General features: G+C 39.7%; 1 protein-coding gene across 1 annotated transcript in view; it reads right to left on the bottom strand.

Annotated features, from left to right (window-relative positions):
* LOC113973423 (vasoactive intestinal polypeptide receptor 1-like) overlaps nt 1-26,708 on the bottom strand; it is a 30,438-nt gene extending 3,730 nt beyond the window's left edge. Inside the window, exons 1-12 of the mRNA XM_027695492.1 lie at nt 26,636-26,708; nt 16,434-16,533; nt 12,630-12,737; nt 11,815-11,924; nt 8,115-8,212; nt 6,497-6,629; nt 5,943-6,096; nt 4,144-4,204; nt 3,156-3,225; nt 2,424-2,515; nt 1,749-1,878; nt 850-891 (exon numbers count right to left, since the gene is read on the bottom strand). Coding sequence (XP_027551293.1) covers nt 850-891; nt 1,749-1,878; nt 2,424-2,515; nt 3,156-3,225; nt 4,144-4,204; nt 5,943-6,096; nt 6,497-6,629; nt 8,115-8,212; nt 11,815-11,924; nt 12,630-12,737; nt 16,434-16,533; nt 26,636-26,671 — 1,134 coding nt within the window. The 5' untranslated portion in view covers nt 26,672-26,708. The remainder of the gene's footprint in view (nt 1-849; nt 892-1,748; nt 1,879-2,423; nt 2,516-3,155; nt 3,226-4,143; nt 4,205-5,942; nt 6,097-6,496; nt 6,630-8,114; nt 8,213-11,814; nt 11,925-12,629; nt 12,738-16,433; nt 16,534-26,635) is intronic.
* Nucleotides 26,709-27,341: the final 633 nt, after the last annotated feature.

Raw genomic sequence — 27,341 nt, 5'->3', positions numbered from 1 at the left:
GGGAAAATGGGAGAGAAAAAGAGGGGAAAATGGGGAAAAAGGGGGGGAAAAGGAGAAAAAAGGAGAAAAAATGGGGAAAGAGGGGAAAGGGGGAAAGGGGAAAAAACCAGCCAAAAGGGGGAAAAAGGGAGAAAAAAGGGAAAAGGAGGGAAAAAGGGGGAAAAGGGAAAAAAGGTGGGGAAAAGGGGAAAAAAGGGAGAAAAAGGGGAAAATAGGGAAAATGAAGGGGAAAAAAGGAGAAAAAATGGGGAAAGAGGGGGAAAAGGAGGGAAAAGGTGAAAAAAGGGAAAATAGGGAAAAGAAGGGGAGAAAAGGAGAAAAAGGAGAAAAGGGGAGAAATGGGAGGAAAAGAGGGGCAAAAGGAAAAGAGGGGGAAAAGGGAAAAAGGGAAAAAGAGGGGAAAAAAAGAAGAAAAAGGGAGAAAAAAGGGGAAATGGGAGGAAAAGGGAGGAAAAGGGGAGAAGAGGAAAAGGAAAAGGGGGAAAAAGGAAAAAGAAGAAACTCACTAGGAGAAAATAAAGAAAGGAAGGAGCATCACAAGCTTTCCATGGAGACACCATCGTGACAGACATCAGACACAAAGCAGGAGACAAGTCCCTGCCAGGAAAGTCAGGAAGAGTTTGGGAAGGGTCACGGCTCCAAAGGTTGTTTGTGTCCTCCTGTCAGAACTGGGTGAATACAAACAAAGGCAACAAAGGTACCAAGGGAAAAGGAAAGCTCTGGGGATGTCAGGCTTTCAGCAGCAGATCAAAGCACTGATCTGTTCTGAAAATAGGAAAAGAAATTAAAAGCAAGAGGGGCCCCCTGGGTTTTAAAAGGTTTTGATGATCTTATTTCCTCGTTACTCACCTCTGCGTTGGAGAAGCAATAGAGAAGAGCGACAACAAAACCCTGGGACAGGGAGGGCAGGGAGGAAAAAAACCAATAATCAGGATTTAAAGCATTGAATCAATGGCAGGCAGCAAGTTTCATGCACAATTTGAGCAAGACAGACAGCAAAAAAATATAATGTTTTCCATTTTTCCATTGAAGTCAGGTGATGTGGCACTATTTATTGAATTTTCATAACAGAATTAAATTCCTCAAAGGACTGGTGATATTATATGTATGTTATTGCCCTTGTATGGAGAGAGTAAGGACTGATTTGCTGTTTATTGTATCCTAGAAACAACTTCTCCCTCAGATAAGGGAGTAGGGGCATCTGTTTTCTTCAAATCTATATTTATGATAGTGAATAAAGTTATTACAAAGTGTACCATACCCTCTCAAATCCATGATATTCTTCTGACTAGCAGTATAGCAAAACAAACCATGAAACATTAACATGATTCACCACTCCTAAAGGGTAAAGGCAGAGAAGGTTGTTTTATATTCTCCTTATTTCTCCATTCCTCTTGTTTTTATTATATGTGAAATCATTTTCCATCAGTTCACCTTAATCCACAGACTGGTCTTCACGGAACTCTTGTTATTCAATCTATTCTCATTATTCAATATATTGTTATTCAATAAAGGTAGATGTTGTATTTTTTTTGCAATTATTAATATGAAGTCTGACTCAGAATTCAAAAGCAGTACAAGATTTCAAATAATAAGGGAACAAAAACCAGAAGAGCCACTGAAGGGGGAAGATGGAATGTGTGTGTTGGATTTGGACACATTGATAAAACCTGCTGTAATAAACAAGCTGGGGGTGTGCTGGTACAGATTAAACCTTTTAGGATTGTTAAACATTTTGTCCCTCTTACCTGGAAAGAACCCAAGCCCAGCTCAATGTAAAAACGAGCTTCCAGCCCAGTGCTCTCTGGGAAAAATGCAAATACAATGTAGTGCACTCCAAAGAGGGGGATTAAAAGCAAGGTGGATTTAGCAAGTCTCCTGGAAAACCGAGGATGAAAAAACAAGGCAGTGTTAGAAATATAGAATTAGTGACAGCATTTTTATGTTGGAGCATATTTCAATTCATAATGGAGGCAACTACATCCAGGGAACTTATGGAAAGATCTCCATTAGCTGTGAAGTGGTTCATAAACAGCAAGGACTAGGTTTGGTTACCAGAACATCAACATCAAGCTACTGCTAAGAATTTGAAGGAAATTTAACTTAAATCTGCCTCTTTCTCTATGTGGCCATTTGTGGATTCGTTACCTGACATTTAGTGTTCACACTTTCAATCTGGGTCCTTTCACAGCTACAAAACTTCCTGGTTTACTTTTCTCATTGTCCCCAACCCACTCCACCCTTTTTCCCCTGAAGAAAGAGAGAGAGGTGATATTTGGGATGAACAGGAACATTCACATTGTTATTTCTCCTGGGAATTTCTCTCTCTCTGTTAGAAGAAGAGTAGAACATTTTGTGCTGCTGCCCATAAAATATTTCTCATATCAGAACAGGTCAATATTAAGAAACCCAGAAATACTCACACGAAGTGGCTGGAATGGCTCCCTCCTCCCTCTTGAGATTTCAGTTTGTGGACTAGAATTCTGATCACATTAATAAATATAATAAAGTTAATCTGAAAAGACAAGGCAAAACCTGTAAATTTATTATTGGCCAGGAGGTGCCTTCAGCTCACACAAATAACTGAAAATCCCCAGTTAAAGGAAGTGCACTGCCATAAACCACAGCAGATCTGTTCTCAGACCAAATCAAGAGCATCATAAATAGTAATTATTTTTCCTACCCACATATATTTATGCAAAAAACATGGTGAAAATTATGTTGAATTAATGTAGAACTATGTATCTCAAGCTCAGAGAGAGTAATAATATATTTTATTTTTATTAATAAATATTATATATATAAATAAATAATATTATTTTATTTATATTAATGCCCTGTTCTTCTCGCCAGCAGCTCCCAGGTCTTACATGGTTTAAACAGTCCCTTCTGTTCCCTTCATTGTTTGGGATAGGGATTACAACAAATACAGACCTGAATGACATAGTACTCCCTCTCTAAATTTAGGTGGTGTAAATGGGTGGATAAGGGAGATTATTTTGTCTTAAGTTTACATCCTAATAATTTATTTTAAAAAACAATCAGATAAAATTATTTTTAAAATATACCAGATAAAATTATTTTAAAAATATACCAGGTAAAATATCTATATGCAGATACTCAAGGGAAAATGAAAAAGAAAAAAACAAACATACTAATACAGTTATCAGGATGGGGCCCTTGATGATCCATAAGACCACTCCATTTTCATCATCATCCCAACATCTGAAACCACAAACAAAACAGGTCATGTTATCTGACCCATGTGAGCTTTTACAACACACAAAAGCACTTCTGTCACAGAAAAAGAAAGTTTAAATCCCTGCCTAAATGTCCCTGACAGCACTGGTACCCTCATACCTCTCTAAAATCTCTGGGTAACTCCATCAGAAGGAAATTTATTCTGTAAGAAGCAAAGATTGAAGAACCAAAGCAAAATCAAGAAATTTGTATTTTCAGGCTTCATTCCTGCTCTTCTCACTGCTCTCCATCATTCATCTGAGTTCTGAGCAGGAAGGTGTAGAACAGTCTCTTTGTCAACTGATTATCCGTGTAAAATGACCTGGACACCTTCAGGACAGCTTTTAGTAAGCACTATTTATATCTGGCTCTCAGATTAAAAGATCAAAATAGAATAAAAATCAAATAATTAAATGGAAACAAATTAACAAGGCATGATGTGTTTGTTTGGGAGGTTCTTATTTGCAAAGATTAGGGTTAGTAATATATGGCTAATTTTAAACAGAAACAGCTAATTTCTTAAAATAATTTCCTTATATATAATTATATAAAGATTACATATTATTATATTTTCTTATATATAATTTTATAATTGTGTACAATTATATAAATAATATATTTTCTTAAAACACAATTATTGCAGGTCTGGCCATTAGGGAACTAAATGAAATTTCACTAGTTACCACGGGTTTATTATCCCATATACAAACATCAAAATCAGAAGAATTAAAACTATTTTCTCACTGACTTCCACATGAATTGTAAAGAGTAGAAGCAGAACTTGGGAATAGGTGTTTTTTTCCTTTTTCTTTTATTTTTAATACCTCTTTTTTCCCCACCAGCAGAACAGAATGCCATAAAAAACAAGATATCCTCATCTTCCTTTTCCAAGCTCTGACTTACCCAGTATTTTGTTGGTGGATTCTTGTAAGGACCCAAGCAAAGAGCACAGCAGCAGGAGCTCCTGGACAAATCAACATGGAACACAACAATTATTTGGAATTCTGTGTCCCATGGAGACTTTACTCCCAGCAGGTTCACGGTGCAGCAGCTTGGATGCACATTAAAGGACAAAGGATGGGTCAGACAATTTTAAATAACTTTATGAAAGAACTTGACTTGCAGCTCGGGGGAAAAAAAAGGAATACAAGGGCAGGGGAATTTTAAAAAAAAGCAAAGGAGAATAAGGGGTGCTGTGAAACTGCATTTTCAAAAATAACTATTGAGAATTACTTTAGGTTTGCCTACGAACTACAAGCATTTGTGAAGCAGCAGTAACCATTTATTAACCTGGAGCTCTTTTATCCTGTGAATTGTGGGCAACATACAACTTTTTGTACACTAGGTGGAAGAATTCACATTTTTGTCCTCTATTAATCACTCTGGACCCATCAGCTGATAAGAATTCCATGAAAATTTAATTAAATCCAGCAATTGGTGATTTCTACCCCCACTTTTTACTGCTTATCCTTCTATCCTTCCACATTTATGGCTGATTTTGTTTTAAGAAGGCCTATAAAGTAGAAATTGCTTTTGCTCTCTTTCTGTGGAATTGAATTTCCAAAGACCAAGTGACTTTCAAAGCTGCAGAAAAAAAAAGGGACTCTAATCTGAAACAAGTGACATTTTCACTGATAAATAGACAGAAATAAAGGTAACATCTTTCTAAATACCATTTGAGATCTTTAAAAAAGGCCTTGAAGGTGTTCTTCTAAATTTTAGCCCTTTGCTAAAGTCCTTTAAGCTGGGACCATGTTCAGTTCAAGTGGTCTGTTTAATTAATGAAGAGAAATATTTACATCCATATCACCTCAGATCTGAGTTACCCCTGAGATGCCTCTCCCCTTCCATTTATTCCAGAAGGAAATGGGGATTACTACATTATTAATTGTTTCCTTTGTTATCTCAATTTAGCCATGACTAATCAAGGTCTGAGAGTCCAATTTCAGACAGTCATATTTGGAACAGCTCAAAAAAATTGAATTACATTATGTAAAGTCTGAGAATCTCAATATAAAGGATAAATTAATATTTACTTGAGGATAATTTGGATTTCACTGCTAAGGTAAAAAAATGTCATTTTGTAACTGCTTCATTTGGGTGCCTCTTTTTTAAAATAGCCAAGGTGAGGCACAGGAATATCTGAGAGTCATAAAAACAACTCTCTCCAGTGAAAGAAATTTTAGGTCTTACACATTCCTGTTCTGAAAATCAGAGAAAATTTTATTTGCTGTAAAACCTCAAAGAATTTCTTAAAGCCAGGAGTTCTCTTAGAAACAAAACAAAAGAGAAGAATTGTTTGATTCCTAGGCCTGAACTCACGTGATCTAAGATTAATCCATCAGGTTCTGTTTCCTAAAAAGCAAAATGCCAACTTTAAGTTTGTCACCCAAACTTCTTCAGTCAGTGGAGGAAGATAAAGTGTTTCTAAGGTGTTATCCAGATAAATTAGTCATCATCTTGAGGACTGGATTAATCACCACTGTGGTGATTGGTGTAAATAACCAATAAGATAAATAAATAAGATAAGAAAGGGAATACGATAATGGGTGGTTTTCATGTAACAGTACTGAATAAATGGGCAACTTTCCTCAGAATGGTGGCACCTCTGACAGGCACATTTTGTCTCAAAACACATATTTTATCTATTTCTGACAGTAAACAGAAATGGTAAATAACAGAGAGAGAGCAGGAATACTGACCCCAGCCAATGAGTATGAACCACCACACGAACTGCTTGTTGGAAACAAAGGTCAGCAGGAGCAGGGTTTGCAGGTAAATCCCTTCAATGAGAAGCCAGAAGAAATTGGCCAAAATACTGAACTGGAAAAATGCCACAGCAGCCTTACAGGCAACCTGGAAATGCAGGGGGAGAAAAATATGTTAAATCTACTCTCATTATGTCTGCTTTCTCTCCAAACAGATGCAAAATTCAGTATTAACCACACAAGAACGAAGAAATTCTAACAATATTTCAGTAGGTTTGGGGTTCCATTATTTGACTTGACTTTACTTCAGTTTTTTGAAAGGGAAATACTGGGTTCCTCTCACAGATTAAATTCTTTGCTAGAAAAAAATTTTTACAGCTTCATCAGAGACATGTACTTTAAATATCAAAGCTGAGTCCAGCCATAGCATTTGTCTTTGTGTTGTTTGTTTTAAAATTTCAGTTCTAGCAAACTAAAGAGAAATGGGTCTTAGGAATCCCAAGGATTAAATGTTAACTCAAGGATAAAAGAGAATGGAGGTTCAGTACCGTTGACATGAGGCAGTGGTCCATAGTTTCATCTGCAAACAAAACAGCATCTTTGGTGAAAACAGCAATTGCTCTCAAGATAAAGGAGACAAACAGGTGCATGTGGATGTAATTCCGTGTGCAGTGGAATTTTCTGACATGGAAAGAGAAAACAAAAATTGTTCTTCAACAGAAATCTCTCGTGGTCTCAGCAAAACTCAAACTGCCAACACCTTCTGAATCAAAAAATGACCTGTCACTATTTGAGAGGGAGACAGACATGAGGGAACAGAGCAGTTATTATCTGTTTAGGCTAATAAAAATTCCAGTATAATTGTCCTTGAATGACCACACATTTAGAGGAGATGCCGGAAGCAGAGAGAGCAACTGTGGGACTCTTGGGCTGTATTACAATAATGCCTTTTAATTATTCTAAATAACATTTTTGTTGAACGAGCTTGCAAGAGGCTCAACAAGCTTTTCAGCCCCTTTCTGGTCAGAGAGAAGAGAAGGTTGAATGGGTGTCAGTCACACCTTGTGAGGTGGCTGCCAGAGAAGGGGTTGCCTTGCCCTAAACTACATTATTTTGATGAGGAGCTGCTGAGGGAGCTGGGAGGGCTCAGCGTGGAGAAAAGAAGGCTCAGGGGGGACCTTCTCACTCTCTACAACTTCCTGAAAGGAGGTTGTAGCCAGGTGGGTATCAGGCTCTTCTCCAGACTAACAAGGACAGGACAAGAGGAAAAGGCCCCAAGTTGTGCCAGAGGAGGTTTAGATTGGACAGCAGGAAAATTTTCATTATGGAAAGGATTGTCAAGCACTGGCACAGGCTGCCCAGGGAAGTGGTTGAGTCACCACCCCTGTGGGTACTTAAAACATACATAGATGTGGCACCTGGGGACGTGGTTTAGTGCTGGGTTAATGATTGGACTTGAGGATCTGAAATATCTTTTCCAACCTAAATGATCCCATAATTCTATTTCCCTGGGTTGCCCTGCCCACACTTCTACCTTGAGCTGAAGGAATCTCCTTCAAGGCTTGGGCATATCAGCCTCATGGTCCTGGGATGTGACCTTTGAGAATGCCAACCCACCCCTGTTAGGAAGCTGCTTCTCTGCCCTCCTGTGTGCACAGTGGGTTTAACTCTTGTCCAAGAGCACTGGAACCAGTCAAACCCAGGATCCATTTCCTGATATCTGACATCGTCAGATGTAACATTTAAATTTATTTAAACCTCTTCCTGTAGTTTTCAGCTCTGGAAACCTTTCACAGAGGGAATGAACAGTTTAGAACCACCTCTGGTTCAGGGCCATGAGACAGTGTTTCTGCAGGGCATGTCCTGCCATATGCTGAAGGAATTGTTTTCTTATGCTAATAGTGATGTAAGTTTGGTCACTTCCACTGTATGGTGGCATTAAAGAGACTAAATCAGACTGCCCAGGCAGCTTGGATGTTTTAACATCTGCAGGGAAATATTACAACACAAATAGAGAAAGACCCATCACCATCAACAGCATTATGTCTTAGAATGATTAGAAAATAATAATTAAAAAAAAACACAAAACAAAACCACAGAGGATCTGATAGAAATTAGGACGAGACTGTCTTAAGACATCCTGAGAAAGAGCCCATTTATATTTACCTGAAGGCAGCAAAGACAATTAGAGCTGTAACGAGTGAAGTCACTGATGCTGCATAGCCAGCAGTGTAGACACGCCAAAATGCAGAATAATAGGATTTCTGGGGGGAAAAGAGACACAGTCTGATGCAGGGGATTCTGGAGGATGAATGCTATGGGTGCTTATTTCACCAGGACACATTTTCCCTCACTGGTCAGTCCCACCACCCCTGTGCTTGAGATCTGCTTCAGGTTTTTCCCTCCATCACAGACATGTTTTCCTTTAAATCCTACTAAACCTTACACAGGAGACAGGTTTCACAGCCCACAGGCTCATCTGACCCCTTTGACCATGTCTTACAGGGAAATTTTTAAACTTTTTTTTAAGTAACTGCATTTTCTCCTGTTGGTACCTAAAGAGTCTGGGGCACTGAAACCTCCTGCTGGGTGATTTGTGGATCTGTCACTTCAGACCCGAGCCAGACTCAATAAACATTGATTTTCATAAAGAGCTATGGCTGAAAGAGAAATAAAACTTGACAATTTGTAGGTGAGGGAACTGAAATACTGAGAAACAACTCTATCATATTGTGGAGGTGAGAAAGTTAAAGCCAAGAAAATCACCTCACAGTCAATGCTTTGGACAAACAGTTCATTCCATTGCTATAAACTGTAACACTATAAACTCTTTACAGTTCATTTCTTTTCAAATTAAACTCCCAACGTCATGAGAAAAACGAAGCATATTTACATGGCTTTAACTATGCAAATTTTATTCTGATTGACTACAAAATCACCTAATTATTTAAAATCCCAAGGAACTAAATTCTCTGAATCCAGGAAAAATTCCCCCTTATGAATGCAATGGACACTTTGTTCTCTAATTGATCCAAAATCTCTTTATCCAAAAGGCTGCAAATCCAGGCTGAGACAAGTCATTAGCAATTTTAAGTAGAGCCATAAATAAATCATGTAATCCTGACAAGATAGGAATCAATCTGGTGTTTCTGATATAGTCCTAATCTTTTATACAGTATTTTCAAAACACAGAAGAAAATGGGAAAACAGGTTCTTCAACTGAATAATGAAGTATTTGAATTCATTTTATCTGTTTTTTAGGATAGATAAAAACCCCAACATTATGCAGAGGACATCACAAGTGTTCACTGCACATACAAAATACAAAGCAAGTGGTTCTCTTGGAATATAATTGGGATTCTTGTTACTTCCCTGTGTTTGCAATGCATCAGAGATTGCTGATCTTATCTTTCTTTTCTAGTCAAACCTGGGGGATTTGACTGGAATAACAAACTAAACACAGTCAGAGCCTCTGAATTGAAGTCTTCCATACTGTTGAAATGTTCCTTGCTGGATTTTAGCCTAGGCCAGCCACAAACTAAGCCTGGTTTAGCATAATCCAGGGACTGCTGGGGGGAAGCCTAAACTCTGTGAGTGGGTAGCTGGTCCAGAACTGGGGAACTGTGCTCCAGAATACATCCCCTTCTGAATCTTACATCCCTTCTGAACTGTTTACATGGTTTCCACCATCTTCCCAGACGTTTTTTAAGCATTTATTTATGTTTTTTTAAGCATTTATCTTTCCTAAAGGGCAAAGAATTACAAATATTCCTAATTTATGGGTGGGGGATCGAGCTCCGAATATCTTTATTGCCTGACACAGCCATTCTAGGTTCTAACTTCATGGAGCCAAATTTCTGAAGCAAATTGTGTCTACATTTCCCAAGTATTTAGATCTGAACTAGTTTGTGCTCGAGCCTGTGTGCCTGGAGAACAAAATGGTTAACTCCAGATAACACCCAGAGTGTTAGTGATTACAACCCTCCTCAGCCTTCAGTGTCTTGCTTTGGCTTGTGATAAATGGCTTTTTTTTCTGAACTGTTTCCATGTTTTCCAGCAACTTTCCATGAGATTTTTTTAAGCATTTATTTAAGTTTTTTTTTAAACATTTATCTTTCTAGCTTCCCTAAAGTGCAAAGAGGTACAAATATTCTTAATTTATAGATGGGGGATTGAGCTCCAGGTATTTTTACTACCGGTTACAGCCATTTAAGGTTCTAAGTTCACCTAGTCAAATTATTATTATTATTATTATTATTATTATTATTATTATTATTATATGAAGCAAATTTTGTCTACACTTCCCAAAGATTCAGATATCTGAACTAGTTTGTGCTTGAGCTTGTGTGCCTGGTTAATTCCAGATAATACTCAGTGTTATGATGACAACCCTCTCCACCTTTCTGTATCTTGCTTTGATTTGTGACAAATGGCTTTTTTCTGAACTGTTTACATGACTTTTTGAGAGTGAAACATTAAAAAAAACCAGTTGTATTAATAAAATGCATTAATAAATTACACTAAGAAAATATTTATTTGGTGAATTGAAGCTCTTGTCGTATTTTCAAACCATCTATAACTAAACCACTGTGTTTTCTGGTTTGTTCCATCTTTTTTTTATAATTTGATATGCCTTTTTGACACCTATAATACAGTGGTGTACACAATACCTTTTTTCACTTTCCTGAAAAAATAAGTCGTGGAGATTCCAAACCTCAAAAGCCAAGTATAAAAATATTGATTTGGATTCTTAAAAAAAAATCTTGAAATTTTTACCCAGAACTATTTATCTGGTTTGCTAACTTGGGTTTTTCAATACCTATTGCAAACACTTGCATGGATGTACATAATCCTACTTTTTTGGGGATGAGGCAGAGAGAATGGACTTGTGCAAGAGGAGCCTTGTCCAATGCAGACTGAAAGGAGGGGATGGAGACATCCCTGTTCTCTCTTGCTGGAACTGTCCCATCTATCAAATTTCAGAACTCCAAGGTAGTGGTAGCACCTCTGTTAATTAATTAATAACCTTCAGGCAGGAGAAGTTCACCAGTGAGGGACCAGCAAAGTGTGAGGTATTCCTGTCCTGGGGCTGAGTAGGATGATGAGGAATATGGGAATTAAAATCATATGAAGATGTGGGGGTGAAGGAAATTCTGTAGGAGCTTAACTGAGTGCCAGTGATGATCATCAAATAGGAAAAATAGAGGTTTGCTGCCTGCTCCATGAATATCTAAAGGAAAGTATAAAAGTCATCATTTCATAGAATAGTTTGGGTTGGAAGGGACCTTCAAAGATCATTCAGTTCCAACCCACCTGCCACAGGCAGGGACACCTTCCCTTAGACCTGCTTGCTCAGGGTCCTCTGCTCAATGGCATCCAAGAATTCCCTCACAAAGGTGTGCCTCGACCACCATGCTATAAAGTTATGGAGTAATTTTTTCTGATTGACTTAAAATCTGGGGGGAAAAAAATCAACTGGAGGGATACAAAGGAATTTTCCCTGAAAAATTCCTGCAGCGAGCTTGGTAGGGCTTCCTTGGGAGATGGGTGCATGATGAGAACTAAAATCACCTCTGGCAGAGAACCAAAGTTATTTTTTAGGCAGGAAAAGTGAACTAATCATGAATTTACTCATTAACAACAAGAGGAGACATTTACACAGAGAGGAAAGTATTTTCTGCTACTCACTTGCTTTCTATTAAGCCTAATTTGTTAAACAAGCACTAAATATACCTAAAATTTTTGAGTTTAGCACTGAAAATGGGTAATTACTGGGTTCTGACAGGAGTCAGATGTGTGGAGCTACTCAGCACTCTCAGGAAAGGATGCTCTGGAGATGTTCAGAAGCAGGAAATAAAACACTCACTTGATCCTCAGGTCCTTTACTGGAACCTTCATCAAACCCACAGGCAACAGTGTATGGTGGGAATGGTTCTGACCAATGTGCCTCCTGTGTGCAATTCCTCTGGAGGAAACCTTTCATGGGAAAAGAGAGCAGAGAATTAATCAGGGGAGGGGGGTGGTGGTGCTGCTGTTCTTTAGGTTTTGATGAGCAACAACAATTTGTTATTTCTACTTTGATCCTTAAGTCGGGGACTTACAGGTCTAGATGTGTCCAGCAAATTAAGCTGTGGGGTTACAATATTCTATATATCGTTTGAAAATTCAGAAATTCTATTCAAGATGCAGTGGGACTTGAGAATTTCATATGGGAAATCAATTCTGTAAATTTAATCCTTACATGGAGGAAATCAAATTATACATTAACAACATATTTGGGGATTGTGGACAAAGCCCTGAGCCACCTGATCTATATTGGAAACCAGATACAAGTTTTAAACTTGGTCCTGCTCTGACTGAGGGAATGGACCAGATGACCTCAATAGGTCCTTTCTAATATTAATTATTTTATGAGTTTATAAATCAGTGATTCTACAACATATTCCTTTACAAAGGTAGTAACATAATGCAATTATCCATCACTTTTAGACCATGAAAGAAATGAGACAATTCAGTACAGCATAATGCAAAGCAATATTGACCACAAGCCAAGATGTGTATCTGGATAGTTACTGTATGACAGCATTGGGAATCAGGAAAATATGCAGGAATCTTCAACTATGAGGATTTATTTAAAATAAAATAATTAAAAAAAAAAGAGTAGGGACAAAAAAGTCTTGCCGTGGGTATTGGTGAATTCTTCGAAAAATTGTGGACAGGGAATTTTCACCACTTCCCCAAAAGTGGCTCTGGGCCAGCAGGTTAAACCATCCCAATCTCTGGCACATCCTGTAAGAAAAAAGTGTTTCTAAACATCAAGAAGTCGATCTTCCATAATGAGATTTTCTGTGGCTTTCCCACTAATTCACACGCAAGAAGAGCCTCAACAGGGCATGAAGCTCTGAAGGGAAGGAGAGAATTGTTTTCCTCTTCTCCTTGGATGCATCCTTGATCACACATGCACTTGGCATTCCAGCTGGACTTTCCTCCACCTTATCTCGTGAGAGAACGTACCTGAAATTCAAGCAGACACAATCTGAAAATCAAATCACTTGGAGCTCTTGCTGTTGTCAAAACAAAAGTCACCAAAATTAAAATATTGAATAATTATTAGCACTTGAGATTTCTCATCGCTGGTTCCAGAGTCTGACTGAAGAAATCAGAATAATCAACCTTAATCCCTTGATTTCCTGCTAAAACTCTACCAGTTTTACCTGGCTTGAAGGAAATAAGGGTGAAGGCCCAGTATTAGGAAATCAATGGTATTTTTGCAATGGATTTCAATAAGGATAAGATTCATCCCATCCCTGGGAATAGGTGCATCCATGAGGTTCCCTGAACCAGAGGCTGCTGGTTGATGACACAGGGAATGCTGCTGGCTATGAGTCCATTAAAATGGGTTTTCTCAGAAGTTTTAGTTAATCCCAGGTTTGTCACAGATGCATCACATTGAGACTTCCAGCTGTTGTTGAGTAGGTGTGGGAGCAGCACAGAAAAATTACCAGCATGTAAATGTGCCTGAACAAATTAAAAAAAAAAAAAGCATCATTCTGCAACCCCAACTAACCCCCAGGATGGTCGTAAGGTGGATATAAAGCAGTGCAGGAGTTTGGGCTGGGAGGCTTTATTTTCTTTCATGCCTCTTTTCTGCTTCCTCTGTGGGGGATGACAAGGCAAAGCTAAAATTGTGAGGAGCTGAAATGTGGAAGAAAATATCACTTACCTGTGGCTGAGTTAAGCTGCTCTCTGGCTTCCAAAAGGAGAGTCCTGAGAATCTCCCACACCATTATCCTCACATGACCCTTGGAAGGATGCAATTTCTGGTATCCCCAATTTGCCAGATGGCAAAATAGAGGCCCTGATTCATTAACTATGATGTTAATTGCCTAAAATATGTTCCCTTTGTAATCAGTGGAAAGAGACAGCAACTTCCAACCTGTGATTCATCCCAAATATTGGAGGCCTCTTTCTGAGGAGAGGATGAATCACTGGCTGCAAATACCTGGGTCTGGCTGATGATTATACCCTAAGTTAGGCTGCTAATTTTTTAATTATTAAAGCCAGGTAATGTCAGTCTCTCTTAGACATGCAATGGCCTACATGCATAGACTTAGCAACTGAAGTGGTCCTTCTTAGAGGGACTATAATAGAGTTGAAGAGCTGGGTCTAAAAATCTAATTTATGTGGTAATGTGGAGTTAAAAATGAGATTCCATTCCTTGTGTAGTAAAGGAACCTGCATGTTTTAAGTCTTAAATTTGGCTTAATTTCCAGCGACTTCTTCAATGTGTATCAAAGAAACCACTGAGTGCAGAAGCCAAGAGGGAATGTTTCATGCCAAGGTTTTCAAGAGAGTTGTGGATGTCCAAGTCACCTGAGATTCCATAAACTGCAGCAGGAATTGTATCGAGTAATGTTGACACCATGGATATTCAGGTCTTGCTCAGTAATCCAGGGCTGTTTCTTTTTTAGACAGTGGAGGAAAAATAAGTGTTTTTTATGAGCTTGATTCATTTGACCTATTTTACACATCTACTTCAAAATGAGACAGTCTGGCTGCTGATGACACTCATTAGACAGTGCTCTGTACAACAAGAATAGTGTGGAACTACTTTGGATCAAAATCTCTGCAACACAGACTAATCCCAGCACAGTTTCTCTGTGACTGCTGAGAAGTAACTCTACAAATTGTGATCCTTCTGTTTGTCTCGCTGAATTCCTGAAAACTGAAACACAAGCTATGGACTCTTACTAATTTTAGTCTAGTTTTATCCTCCAGGTAAAATATTGGAGATGAACTGGTTTTCTGGATCTAATGTTTAATTTCAAAATGCCTTGAGAAAGGCTGTGAACACCAGAACAGATTCTCATTAAGGTCTTTCTGTCTCTAGAGAATAAAAGGTGAGTTTTGAGAAGCTCAGAGTTGACAAGGTTGAAGATTTTTAAATAGTTTAACAGAACTTTCAGGGATTTTTATTTCCTTGAGTAACCTTTGCTGCAAAGAGGATTCAAAAGTGATGTCATTATTTTTGTGTTAAAGAGGAGGATACTTGGAATGCCATCCTGGAATGAATCCAACAGATAATTTTTGAAAATACCTGATTTATGCCAGAACTTCTTTTTGGGTGGATTATTGCATGCTGCAAGTGCAAAATGTGTCCAAGAGATATTATGGACTTGATTAAAGTGTGTGGGGTAGAATATCACCAAAATAGAGTAGGAAACTAGAAGAGGAATATGAAAGATTAGAGTGATTGGAAATACTGCACAATAATATATAAGACAAAGGAAATATCCTGGGGGTTGGACTGTAATTTCCAATAGGCCGATAAGGGTAGATTTCCAAGGGGTTGTAATCCTTCTTTCCCAACCAAAAAAAAAAATAAATAAAATCTCATAATTCACATAACTGAAAAATCTCACTGAGGTGGATTCAAACTTTTCTAAGCAAAGTTGGCCGGAAAAAAATCCAACTGAACTTTTGAGGGTTTGAACATTCTGAAGTCTCACTTTCAATTATTTCTAAGCCTGTCTCCACAAGGTCAAAAACCCCAGGAGGGAACACCCTACACAGCATTTTCAATATATTTTACAGGCTCTGTTACATGTTCATTTTAGTTTTCAAAATTTATATCTGAGCACAGAACAGGCTTCAAAACACCACCACAATAAATCTTCTCAAGCAAACGAATAATGTGTAAAACTGTGAAAATATAATATTTTGAAGAACTTGGGACTTTTTTTTTTCTCCCCCCAAGGCACATTTTCACCATGGGAATGATTCCCAACATGATATAATTGCAACACATTTTTCAGCATCTTCTGTGGAAATTTCTTTGGTGTTTTGGGTATAAGAACACACCAAATACTTTAGTAATGTGAGACATTCCAAGTGGGGTTTTCCTGACCCAACTAAGCTATTAAACCTGTCAGAGTATGAACCAGTCATCTTAGTTTAATTCTGTAGTAGTAAAGAGAAATTCTACACCAGAAAATTATTCATTTCATTCCAAAGTGTCTAAAATGCAATGAAACGTGTCCTAGGGACACCCACCCTCCTCCATGTACTTTAAAGGATTCTAAGAAGACAAATCCTGCCTTAGACATTGAGTTTTTAAAGATGCCCAAAATGAGATGAGGTAAAAGTCCCAGCCTAGGCAAGAAGCATTTCAAGCTATTAAGAAACCAAATAAAACAAATCTATTGGAAGCCAAGAAAACAAATCTATTGGAAACCAAATAAAAGAGGAATCTATTGTAAACCAAGAAAACAAATCTATTGGAAACCAAATAAAAGAGGAATCTATTGGAAACCAAATAAAAGAGGAATCCATTGGAAGTCAATAAAACAAATCTATTGGAAACCAAATAAAAGAGGAATCTATCTAGGAAGCTTGACTCAGGAGAGCAAATGGTATCTGACGTTGTGGCCATGAAAAGAAATCCAAGGGATATTCATACCAGAGTTTGAGAGTCAGGACTGTTACCTTTAAGATCAGGGGAAGCAGATTCATTCTGTTCCAGGCAGAGAGCCTCCTCTTTGACCACCTGCTGGAATATCTTGCATTCTGGATGGATTCCCCCAACCTTGGTGAAAGACAAAAAAAAACCCTCAAGAAGTTCTGTCATTATCAGAATAAAAATTAGCCAGATTTCTTTCCAGTTTGTGCCTGGTGGCTCATATTTTGAGGTTTGAGAATGTGAAAACTCCAGCTGAAGGTTTTTCTGCAACTAAATGGCAGGAGGATCTGTGATCTCAAGCAGTTATTGATTTTTATCCATGTCTGTGTGTGAATTCCACATGGATTCTTCAGGGTATCAGAATAATCAAGCTCAAGCATTATCTCTTCTCCAATCTGGACATTTATGCCACCTCTCCTTTACACCCATGTTTTCCACAAAACTTAAATGGATTTCACAGCCCTTGGATCTCCATCTCTTTGTCAACTGGACAAAACTGGATGGTCCATCAGCTGTGGGAATACTCACACCAAGTCCTTCAAACATACATTTCTTGCCCATAAAATGATACATACATTTCCCATAAAACAATTTTTCCCTTTCCACATAGGAAAACCCATATATTTCTTCCCCATAAAACAATAAAAGTAAATATACATGTTAATTTGGTTTTTGGTTTGGTTTATTTGGTTTGTTTGTTTGTTTGTTTTCCGGGGGGCTTTGTGGTTTTGTTTTTGTTTTAATTCCCATTTTGTTTGTTTAGTTTTTTGTTGTTTTGTATGTTTGTTTTGGGGTTTTTTTAGTTGGTTGGTTTTGGTTTTTTGTTGTGGGTTTTTTTGGTTTGTTTTTTTTTTTTTTGGTGTGGGTTGTTTGGGGTTTTTTTCAGTTAAAGATTTTGAGTGTTCAGAACTAGGTATTACCAAAATATTCCTATTTTGATTCTTGGGATTCTTCCAAGAATCAAGTTTTCTTTAGAGCAGGAATTAGCCCTAAGTGAGATGATAAAGTCCTAATTACCCTTCAGGAGGGTGTGTCTACTCTGCTTTGACGTTGAGAGTAACAGTTTGGGCTCTTGGTCTCCTTTGAAACCCTGAAATTACAGTGCCATAAAAATCACTCTACTGAGAGAGCATCAGGTTCTTCCCTTCTGAATTATAAAAATAGAAGCAATTAATAGGAGCAGGAGTTTTACATCCATTACAGCTTAAATAAGAAATACTGAAGCCCAAGAATTCAGAGAAAAAAAGGAAAATGGTGGTCTTGGCCACAGTTTAATCTGAATTTTGTCAATATGTTATCTGAGGATGTTGCACACACCTTAGACAGAGACACTGCACTATTTCAACAGATGACGAAACGAGAAAATATTAATGACTTGTTTTGGAAGCTTAAGAAATTATATTTATCTCACAGACAAGGGAACCTTCATTTAAACAGACAAATGGATTTCTAGACAGCAGTTGCTGAATAGAGTCTACATTCAGCCTCTTAGTGACTTAGTGACACTATTTTGTGTCATTTAGATGTTTCCATGTATTTTGTTTGGCCCTCACCTCTCATGCCAGAAATTTTCGCGTCCCCTGTAATCCTGCACCGTGTCTCCCATGATTTTGATGTTCTTAATAACCAAAATCATTCCCTCTGCAAAGGCAATTACATTCTTAGAAAGGACCTCCAGTGTCAGTGTCCACATGTAGTGTGGTTATCTCAGTTTCTCTTGCAGTCCATGAAAGGATGTCTCAGCCCCCCAGAAATCCTTGGTGCTGTTTGGGGTGTTCTGAGGTATCTCTCAGCCCTCCTGTGTAAATTCTGCATTAATTTTGTCAACCCCATGTAAAAACCTCAAAAGCATTATTGGATGTCTCAGGTGTTTTTACAAACCCATGTTTAGGACAAAGTTAAACTCAGAGTCAATATTGAGTCGAGGAAGCAACTGAACTGCGATCAGGCAACTGAATCCTACATCAAAACCACCTTTGGGATATTGGGATCTTCAAGATACAGGGAGTGCTACAAGGAACAGAGCAGAGGGTTTGCTTCTCTGCAAGTTATGCCATTTAAGGCAAAGCCAGGGGCTCAGTTGGTGGTTAAATTCATGGGAATTATGGATTGAAGGCTTTCTGAGACATTTCTGAGGGAGGCTGTAGGCTGTTCAAACCTCCAATGACTTTGAAAATTCAATTCAGATGCAAACATCACTGCTATATTGCCTTTCAGTCCCAGGAAGTTGATTTATTGGCCTTCAAAATGTTTTCAGTGAGAAGGGCAACCAGGACTTCCTTCAGCCTCCAGAGAAACTTTACTGAAATCATGCAGAATTTTATAGCTTAGCAATAGTATCTGCTGAGGGCAAAAAATAAGAACACAATTTTATCTTTAAAAACCTTTGAAAATTCTGCCTACATTTGGGTTTTAAAGTAGCATAGACAGACTTCTTTTAATTATGAGGCCCCAGAGATGGTTAATTCATGCTAATATTAGAACAGAAAGAGGATTAAGGGCACTGTTTGAAAAGGAAGTTAAGACATGGCTTTTTTCATGCATTATATTCCTCCAGTGGGTAATTCGAAATAAATTTTATAGATCAGCATGAGTGACTCTTAAAATAGTAATTCTTGCTCTTCAGCTATAGCAGCAAGAGTTCTTAAATGAAATTTTTCAGGTATTAATAGGATCCCTGCTCATTGCTTTATATTTAAATTTACATTTCACTTTGCAGTTTGCCTATGTAACAATCAAATTCTTTGAGTAGAAGCAACAAAATCGTTGCTACATAAATCTCTCACTATTTCAGTTCATAAACATGGATTTGGCTGGACAGGAAAAAGGCATCCTCTACCTTCTCAAATATCTGGACTCTGTCACTCCTGATAAACTTTACATTTGGAATATTATTAGGCTTGATGTTTAAAAATCACGACAGCTTAACATGGTGCCCTACAACTTACCATCTATACTGAGTCCTCTGGTGAAAGGCTTAAAAGCACTGACCAGCCCTACCCCAAACTGAAATCAAAACCTGGAATTTGAAATGTTTTTGAGAAACGAGCACTGGGCAGAGAAGAGGTAAATCAGCTCCCACCTCATGCCAGAAGTGCTGGGACTGGTGGAAACACACATTATTAGCCGTGAAAAATTTCAGAGGAGGAAGAGTTATTTTTCTCCAGAAGTCAATTTAAGAGGCACAGGCAGCTGACACGGGTGGAACATAAATGAGGGACTGAGCTCCCCAAACAGGACATCACACCCTGAGTAAGTGTGTCACAGCTGCTCCCTGCTGCTCCAAGGAGGCTGCACCTCCTTTTTTCTCTGTTTTGGTAAATCTACACCTGCTGAACCAGGGCCTCAGTCCCCATTTTTCAGCAGAGCTGGACTGAAATTAGGGGAATGCTCTTCATTTACAGTCCCTGGGGGAGCCCATGCCCTACATGTGGGGAAGTGGTGCTGTGGTGATTTGACAGAGGAATTGCTGTGACAAATCAGATCCCTGCTCCATGTAATCCAGACTCCTGCTTCAGAAAACAGGGATAAATCACCGGAAAACATGATTTTATTATTTATTCTAGAAATCTTGACCAAGAACTAATGACACTCAGAGGTTATTTAGGCCCTGGTACAGGTTGCTCAGGGAAGCTGTGGCTGTCCCTGGATCCCTGGAAGTGTCCAAGGCTGGGTTGGAGAGGGCTTGGAGCAACCTGGGCTAGTGGAAGGTGTCCCTGCCCATGGCAGGGGGTGGAACTGGATGATCTTTAAGGTCCCTTCCAACCCAAACCATTCCAGGATTCTGGGATACCAATGGTGAGACTGGAGCCAATCCCACTACCACTGATAAATAAACAATTAACCAACGTGCCCATATTTTGTTTGCTTTGGGGCTACTGGATTTGGGGTGGGTGTGATTACAACCACAGGACCCAGAGTTTTAATTACAGACTAGACTATTTCATATGTTAAATATTACTGACACTTCAGTAATCAACATCAAGTGCAACTAGAGGTGTAACCTACAGACTATCCCATAAGAAGAGAAAATAAGTCTGATGTTGTTAAGTCATAATCATGCAGCTTTACTGGAAGTAATCCCAGTGTTGGACAGAAAAAAAAAAAGAGAAAAAAAAAGAAAAGAAAAAAGAGAAAAAGAAAAAAGAGAAAAAGACAAAAGAGAAAAGAAAAAAGAGAAAAAGAAAAAAGAGAAAAAGAAAAAAGAAAAAAAGAGAAAAAAAAGAGAAGAAGAAAAAAGAGAAAAAGAAAAAAGGGAAAAGAAAAAAGAGAAAGAGAAAAAGAAAAAAGAAAAAAGAAAAAAGGAAAAAAGGAAAAAAGAAAAGGAGAAAAAGAAAAAAAAGAAAAAAGACAAAAAAGAAAAAATGACACACATACAAGAAATTGAGAGCAGTGATGATGCCTCAATTTGTTGGTTTTCCTCAGGCTTTAAGAAAAAGTAAGACATTAAACCATTTTATAGCTAAGGAAAGCCTTCTGGGCAGAACATTACTTGTGATTTGTTGTCTATGGCTTACTTATTTTTTGTTATTAGTCTCACAATGCCTTGAGTGAAAAAGGCAGGTTGCTGCTCTAATTTGCCTACAAGGGTCGGGTGATGGGTTTTTTTAGAAAGCAGGGGCTCTGCATTTGGTGCAGGGACATAGTGTCGCAATTTGGGAGGTATTTGCCTCCTGCAGGAAAAGAGCAGCTCCTGCTCACCTTAGAAAGGGATGATTTAGGAACCCCAACAAAGCTGAGCTTTCTGAGCCAGGCATGTCCTGTCTGGCACAGTGTTCCCTGGCACAGCAATGAGTGCAAGGGGCTGATTTAAAATGTTACTCCCTGAATCAATATTTCCCGGTATTTAGGCAGTGACCAGGCATGAGCCTCACTGGAAATCACAGCTGGGTGCCTTCACCCCAAGGCTTACCCAGAAAACTGAGTTTTCATCCCCTCAAGAAATGGAGCTTTGCATTGCTGAGCATCATAATACAAAGGTCTTTTTTGCTGGTTTTAATGCTACTGACCAGCCAAAATTCACAGGGGTGTTTTGACTGTCAGTCCTAACCACTGGAACAATGCCTGGGACACAACGAACATTAAAAAGTTACCTATGACAGGCATGAACATTGCAAAAAAACCCAAACCACTTTAGAAACCCAGATTTTGGGATTGCACTTACTTTTAGATTTCATTTTCTTAACGTCTGTAAAGTTATTACATTAAAACCCTAAGTGGCTTATTCACTAAGTATAACATTGTTTTCTGCTTCCTCTGTTACGTGATGGTTTATTTGTTTCCCCAAATCTGAACAGAAAAATCAAACTAATTTCACTTTGAGCTTTGATTTGCTTATGCTGGACAATATGAGATTAAGCAAGTGCTGGGAAGAGTATTTCTAGCAACATCCTCATGCCATACTTAGTGAAATTTAGTTAAAAGCAATTTTTCCTAAGAGTCCATCCAAAGATGGTGCCCCTAAGCTGTTGAGGTGGTGGAAAAAACTGCAATTTAGGTGTCACCCAAAAGACAGATCTTCACTCATTAAGAAGTCCATCAGCACACCTGGGGAAAAGTAGGGACATTTTCTATGCTCTCTGAAAACAAGGGAAGGGCTTCAAAGCTGGGCACTGAATATATTATTCACCTTTGAAAAAGCCCTTCAAGGGGATCAAAGAGCCAGCAGTAAAACTGGTAACAGTCTTTTTGAAAATTAATCAAAACTCAAACTTAAGGGGCTGAATTCACCGACAGGATGAGAAGGTTTCAGGAACTTGAAGGCTCTTTCCAGTGATGCCATTTAGCCTCCAATGCCATGGAATCCCAAAACCTCACAAATAGGTTTTGTGCCAAGTACGTAAATCACTTACTCAGAATATTCATCGCTGTTCTTTCTGCCTCTAACTACAGCTTGCATTCATCTCTCAGATCTCATCACAGATATGCTCTGAAACCATCTCTGTGCTCCCAGTTCTCTCTGTCTGTGCCTCCCCTGTTCAGTTTTTGTGATCTGATTGTGATGCCTGAATATCTCAGCTCTCCCTCACACAAACATTTCTGCCATTCATGTCCCACACTGACTCCCACCTTGAAGGATTAAAACTTCACCAGATATTTTAGAATACAGGAAAGCAGGGCAAAGACAAAAAGCACCCCCTGCCCGTTTCCAAGTGTGGAATTCAGTGTTCAGTCAGTCCTGAGAGCTGACCAGTGATGCCAACTTAAGAGCAGAGAATCAGGACATGCTCTGAAATGCATTATTTTTTAAGTGAAATTTTGATGGGCAGGAAAGGCTCATAGGATGGAAGAAGGCTCATGAAAAAAAAAGTTGAAGGGAGGTTGAATAACTGACAAAGGTAAAGAAAACTTCTCCCTTTTCATAAACTTGTCAGTCTCTTGAATATATCCCAGCAAAATCTTCCCCAAGGCCTGTCTCTTCCCATCTGCTCAACTCCCTTCTCAAAAAGCCAAGTGTTAATCAAAAAGCCTTGAGATGGGAAGCACAGGTCACTGAAGCCAATTTTCACCTGTGTTCTGAAGGGATCTGGGACCAACCTGGAGCTCCACGAGCTCTTGTCCGTTTGCCATCTACATTTACAGTCACTCAGTAAAATTATTCCTATCCAACCCCTGCCCTGCAAGTAATTCTGGGATCTTTATAGTGTAATGCATGTAGTATTGTGTTCTGTCAGAAAACGACAAGAAATACAAAAAATAAAGGTTTCTTATGCAGTCAAAAAGCCAGCTCAAATTTTACAAGCTCAGTTGTGTCTGTAAAAATAGCTGAGCAACCCTCCAGGTTGTTTCAGCCACCCCCAAGCCGTGTTTGCCACTCTTGATTCTGAAAAGCTCGAGGTCACCACAGCAGGGTCATGACTCCACCACCAGCCACTCATTCAGCTCTCACAAAAAAAGTCCTGCCCTCAGCTCCAAGCTCTGACACAACCCCGATCCCAGAAGCTTTCAACCCCAAAGCTAAAGACTTATTTCCAATCTTTCCCTTCAGCCAGTTAAATAGATTATTTCAGGAGTCTTTTTGGCTGAAAATGACTACCTAGAGGATATTTTCTGTGTTTGTTTTCTCCCTCTAACTCGATTACCTGTGGAACAAGAGATGCTGAGGCACTGATTGCCTCACAGTCATTTAGAGGAATATCTTTTCAAGATTGTTTTTAAGACACTGGGGTAATGCTTGAACGCTCCTCTGTGTATTGGGTTCTATTTATCTGACTGTATTTAACTGCATAACCTTATGCAGAACAGTACTTGCTATACATACATATCCATATCATTATATTTATTCACTCATAGGTATTCTTTATGAGACAACACAGCCATACTAATTTGTTTTGTTTGTAAACCCTATGCAATTAGTATTACCTTGAGAAAAAATGAATTTATTAGCTCCATGCTAATTTTGGTAGAGCATTTAATTATCACTAATGCTTGAAGAATAACAGAATGATAACTGAGGATCCTCATTTTCTGCTATTGCAAGTATTTCTGTAAATTAAAGGAAAAATATCTCCCTTTCTGTGCTGTATTTGCCTATATGTGGGATTCATGGCATCTAATCCCAAAGAGCTGAAACCTGGAAGTCAAAGTCCATCAGCAAATTCACTGAAATGATCTCTATTTTTGGAGTGTTTCCATCTCTTCCCAGTAGTACTGAAAGAGGCTCAATGAGCAGCTTTAGACAAGATTCCTAACTTTACATAGATAGTTTTAGATAATTAATCTAAACTCCCCCATCAAACCTCCCTTAATGATCAATGAGGGCAGACAAGCAGTTCCAGGGAAGGATTGCTCCTGCCTTTCCCTTCCAGCCCAGAGTGATTCCCTGTACAGGATTGTGCCTCCCTCCATTAACTCCCTCCAGGCTGAACAGGCTGATTCTTCCACACATCCAGTCCTTTATGGAGGGGAATTTGAGGTCTGCAGGGAGCAGGTCAGCAGGATCAGCCTGAATGTCCCTCCAGCACAAATTAGCCAATATCAACCATAACAGAAATTTGGACACCCAGCTTTGTTTTCCTGGCAGCTCAGCACCTTGCCATGGATTTGGATCCAAATGTCCATTAGCACAAGAACCTTTTTGCTAAAGCAAATGTAAAGCTCAGTGATGACCCCATCTATGTTTCCATTCTCACCTCCATTCATTAAATCAGACTGAACTCCTCCCCCAGCAATGGGTGTTTGAAGAACAAAGCAGTTCAGCACAGCAGGGAGAACGCTGAAACCAGAGTTTTTTTCTGTTCCTCATCCTCTGTTTCCTGAGACTCTGAACTCTTTTAAGACAGGAAAAGTCATTTTTATACATTTCAGCCCCCACTGCTCTCTGTTCCTTGTCACTTAGGAGCAAATGGTAATTTTTAGTGTCAAGGACTCCATTCTGCAAGGCACAAAGTACATCCTGAGCACACAACTCCCCGTGGAGCTGATGGGAGGTAACAGTACCTGGTTTCACAGAGGAAGTTTCCAGGATTAACCTTCTGGTTTAATTTTCATATGTAAATCACGAATTATTTGCAGAATCCACACAAGAATTATTCCTCTGCTCTGACATGATCCTTTGGAATATGAAAGGACTGTTTACTCAACACATCCTCTGAGTCTCTGGCCTTCCCTCACTGTGTAACTTAGGGTGCAAAGCTTTCCATCAGACCTATTTTGAGACACTGATATTCAGAGCCCTGACTCTTACCAGGTATGTCACTGGTGTTCATACATGAGCAATAGCCTGAGTAGAGCATGCAGTTTATAGAATTTCTTTTGTTATGGGCACAGTTTGCTGCAGTAATGCTGCCCCATTAAAATGATGTATGGCAGCCCCCAGATGTGCATGATACATCACTCCAGATTAGCTCCACTCTGCTGACAGCTGCAAGAAGAAGTTGTGCCTCTATTAGGTGTAAAAAGGCCAGTCCAGATGCCAAAGTCACTCTACCTGTGGCATTCTAACACTTTTGGCTGACTAGTTTTCCCTGAAAAAGAGTGTTACGCAGCATAATAACTATACTGGCAAGGCTTACATAGCAAGGACCTGTAATTTGTCCCTTGTACATAAATCTGTGTAAATACAGAGGAAACAATAAGATCCAGAGGATGTGCAGGAGTGAAAGTTTACATCCCATCCTTCACCTTTTAAAACAGAAAGGTCACAACAGGTCTGTAACAATGGAGGCTCTCACAATTAGCAGAAGAAGGCCCTAGAGATGCACTCCCTCCACCTGCCTTTCTCAGGACAGGATGAAACACTTCCCTGTGAGGTGACTGTCTCCCTCCTGACTCCAGCAGGAGCCTGAGTCCCAGCCCACGCCAAACATTTAACTGGGAAATGACTAAAGTTGGAATTACTGAGTCCCTGCTAATCACACCCATAGGAAGGTTTCCAAACACTTCCCTGAGGCTGAGGATTGAGGGGAAAGCAGAGATGTGACTGTACTTGTACTTACACCAGTTTTTCTTAACCAGCCCAGGTAATGCCAGGGGTAGATTGTGGAGATCAAGGAGGGAAGGATGTGCCTGGAGAGTGTTCCTGTGCTCACACACCTTCCCTGATGTCCAGTGTCCCCATCTCACCTGCTGCCTTCAGTGCTCAGCACACATGAGACAGTTCATATCTAAATGATATCAGAACCAGGTGCCTTCAGCAGTGAAAACATACCTGCCCCCTCTGAGAGGCAAATGTCCCAAATCCAGCAGGAGGAACTATTACTTTTCAGTTGTCCTCCTCCTTCTTCAAAGTTGCCTTTCTCAGGACAGCAAGCTGTCCCCTTCTGTCCCTCTAAAGCCATGCTACAGCTATTTTAAATTAGGGACATTTTTCTGCCCTTTGAAAACTGCAATTCTAATGAATGGAAATGAAAAGACATTTATGAATGGCATTTTGAGGCTGGACAAATTTAATGGAAGGAGTTGGGTCAAACCTCTAACTCGGGGATATTTTTTTTCTTTCCTTCCCTCTTACACCCCTGTCTGTTTTTAAATTTTATTTTATATTTTAAATCCTTTCCTTATTTTTCTTTTTCTCTACCGGGGAGGAAAGTTCCCCTGCCTCTGCAGACTTCCCTCCCCAGCCCTCCTGGATGCTGTGGGGCGGCTTCAGAGCCATCCAGATGTGCGGTCCCCCCTCCCTCGGAGCATCCCCGCGGGCACTCGCTCACTCACTCACTCACTCACTCACTCACTCACTCACTCACTCACTCACTCACTCACTCACTCACTCACTCACTCACTCACTCACCAGCGGCAGCAGCAGCATCCAGCACAAACTTCGCATCCTCGGCAGCCGCCGCCGGCTCCTCCCGCTCCCTCTGCCTGTTCTGATGCTGCCAAAATCCGAGGCTCAGCCCGCCCACACCTGCCCAAGGCCCGCCCCGAGAGCCCCGCACCTCCCCGCAGCCCCTGGTCCCTCCTGGGGGGAGCCCGACATCCCCCACAGGAGTGGGCTGGACATTCTCCAGCATCCCCTTGGGATATCGGGATATGGGACCCACCTCCACGCACCTGCCCTCTGGCCACAAAACCCTGGGGAGCTGGAACGCCGACGGGTCTTTTCGGGTGTATTCGGAAGCAGAAATTCCCTGTGCAAGAAGAGATGCTGAGCTCACCCCTCCTCTTGCCAGTGGGGCCGTGTGTGGGTGGCTGGTGGCTGCAGGTTTTCCAAGGATTTGGGTTCTGAGCGGGTCTGACAGAGTGGGATTCCCTGGGGACTCTTAGAGATGGAGTTCCTGCGTTGACATCCCCCTCCTCTCCGCTGGAAATGTCAAATAATTTCCTCCACGATTTGCATAAGGTGTTTTTGGCCCCTGTGTTATGAAGATAACCTTGAACACACCTTTATTTCTTGGTGCTAAGACAGTCAAAGCTTTTCTTGCCTACAGCTTAGATTATTTGGAGGGAAAAGAGGCAAAAAACCACAGTAATTTTTTAAGTGTCAGGGTTCATAG

This window comes from Neopelma chrysocephalum, unplaced genomic scaffold (assembly GCF_003984885.1).
Source record: "Neopelma chrysocephalum unplaced genomic scaffold, ASM398488v2 Primary Assembly neopelma1_101, whole genome shotgun sequence".
Lineage (NCBI taxonomy): Eukaryota > Metazoa > Chordata > Aves > Passeriformes > Pipridae > Neopelma > Neopelma chrysocephalum.
This window is presented reverse-complemented; position numbering and strand designations above follow the sequence as displayed.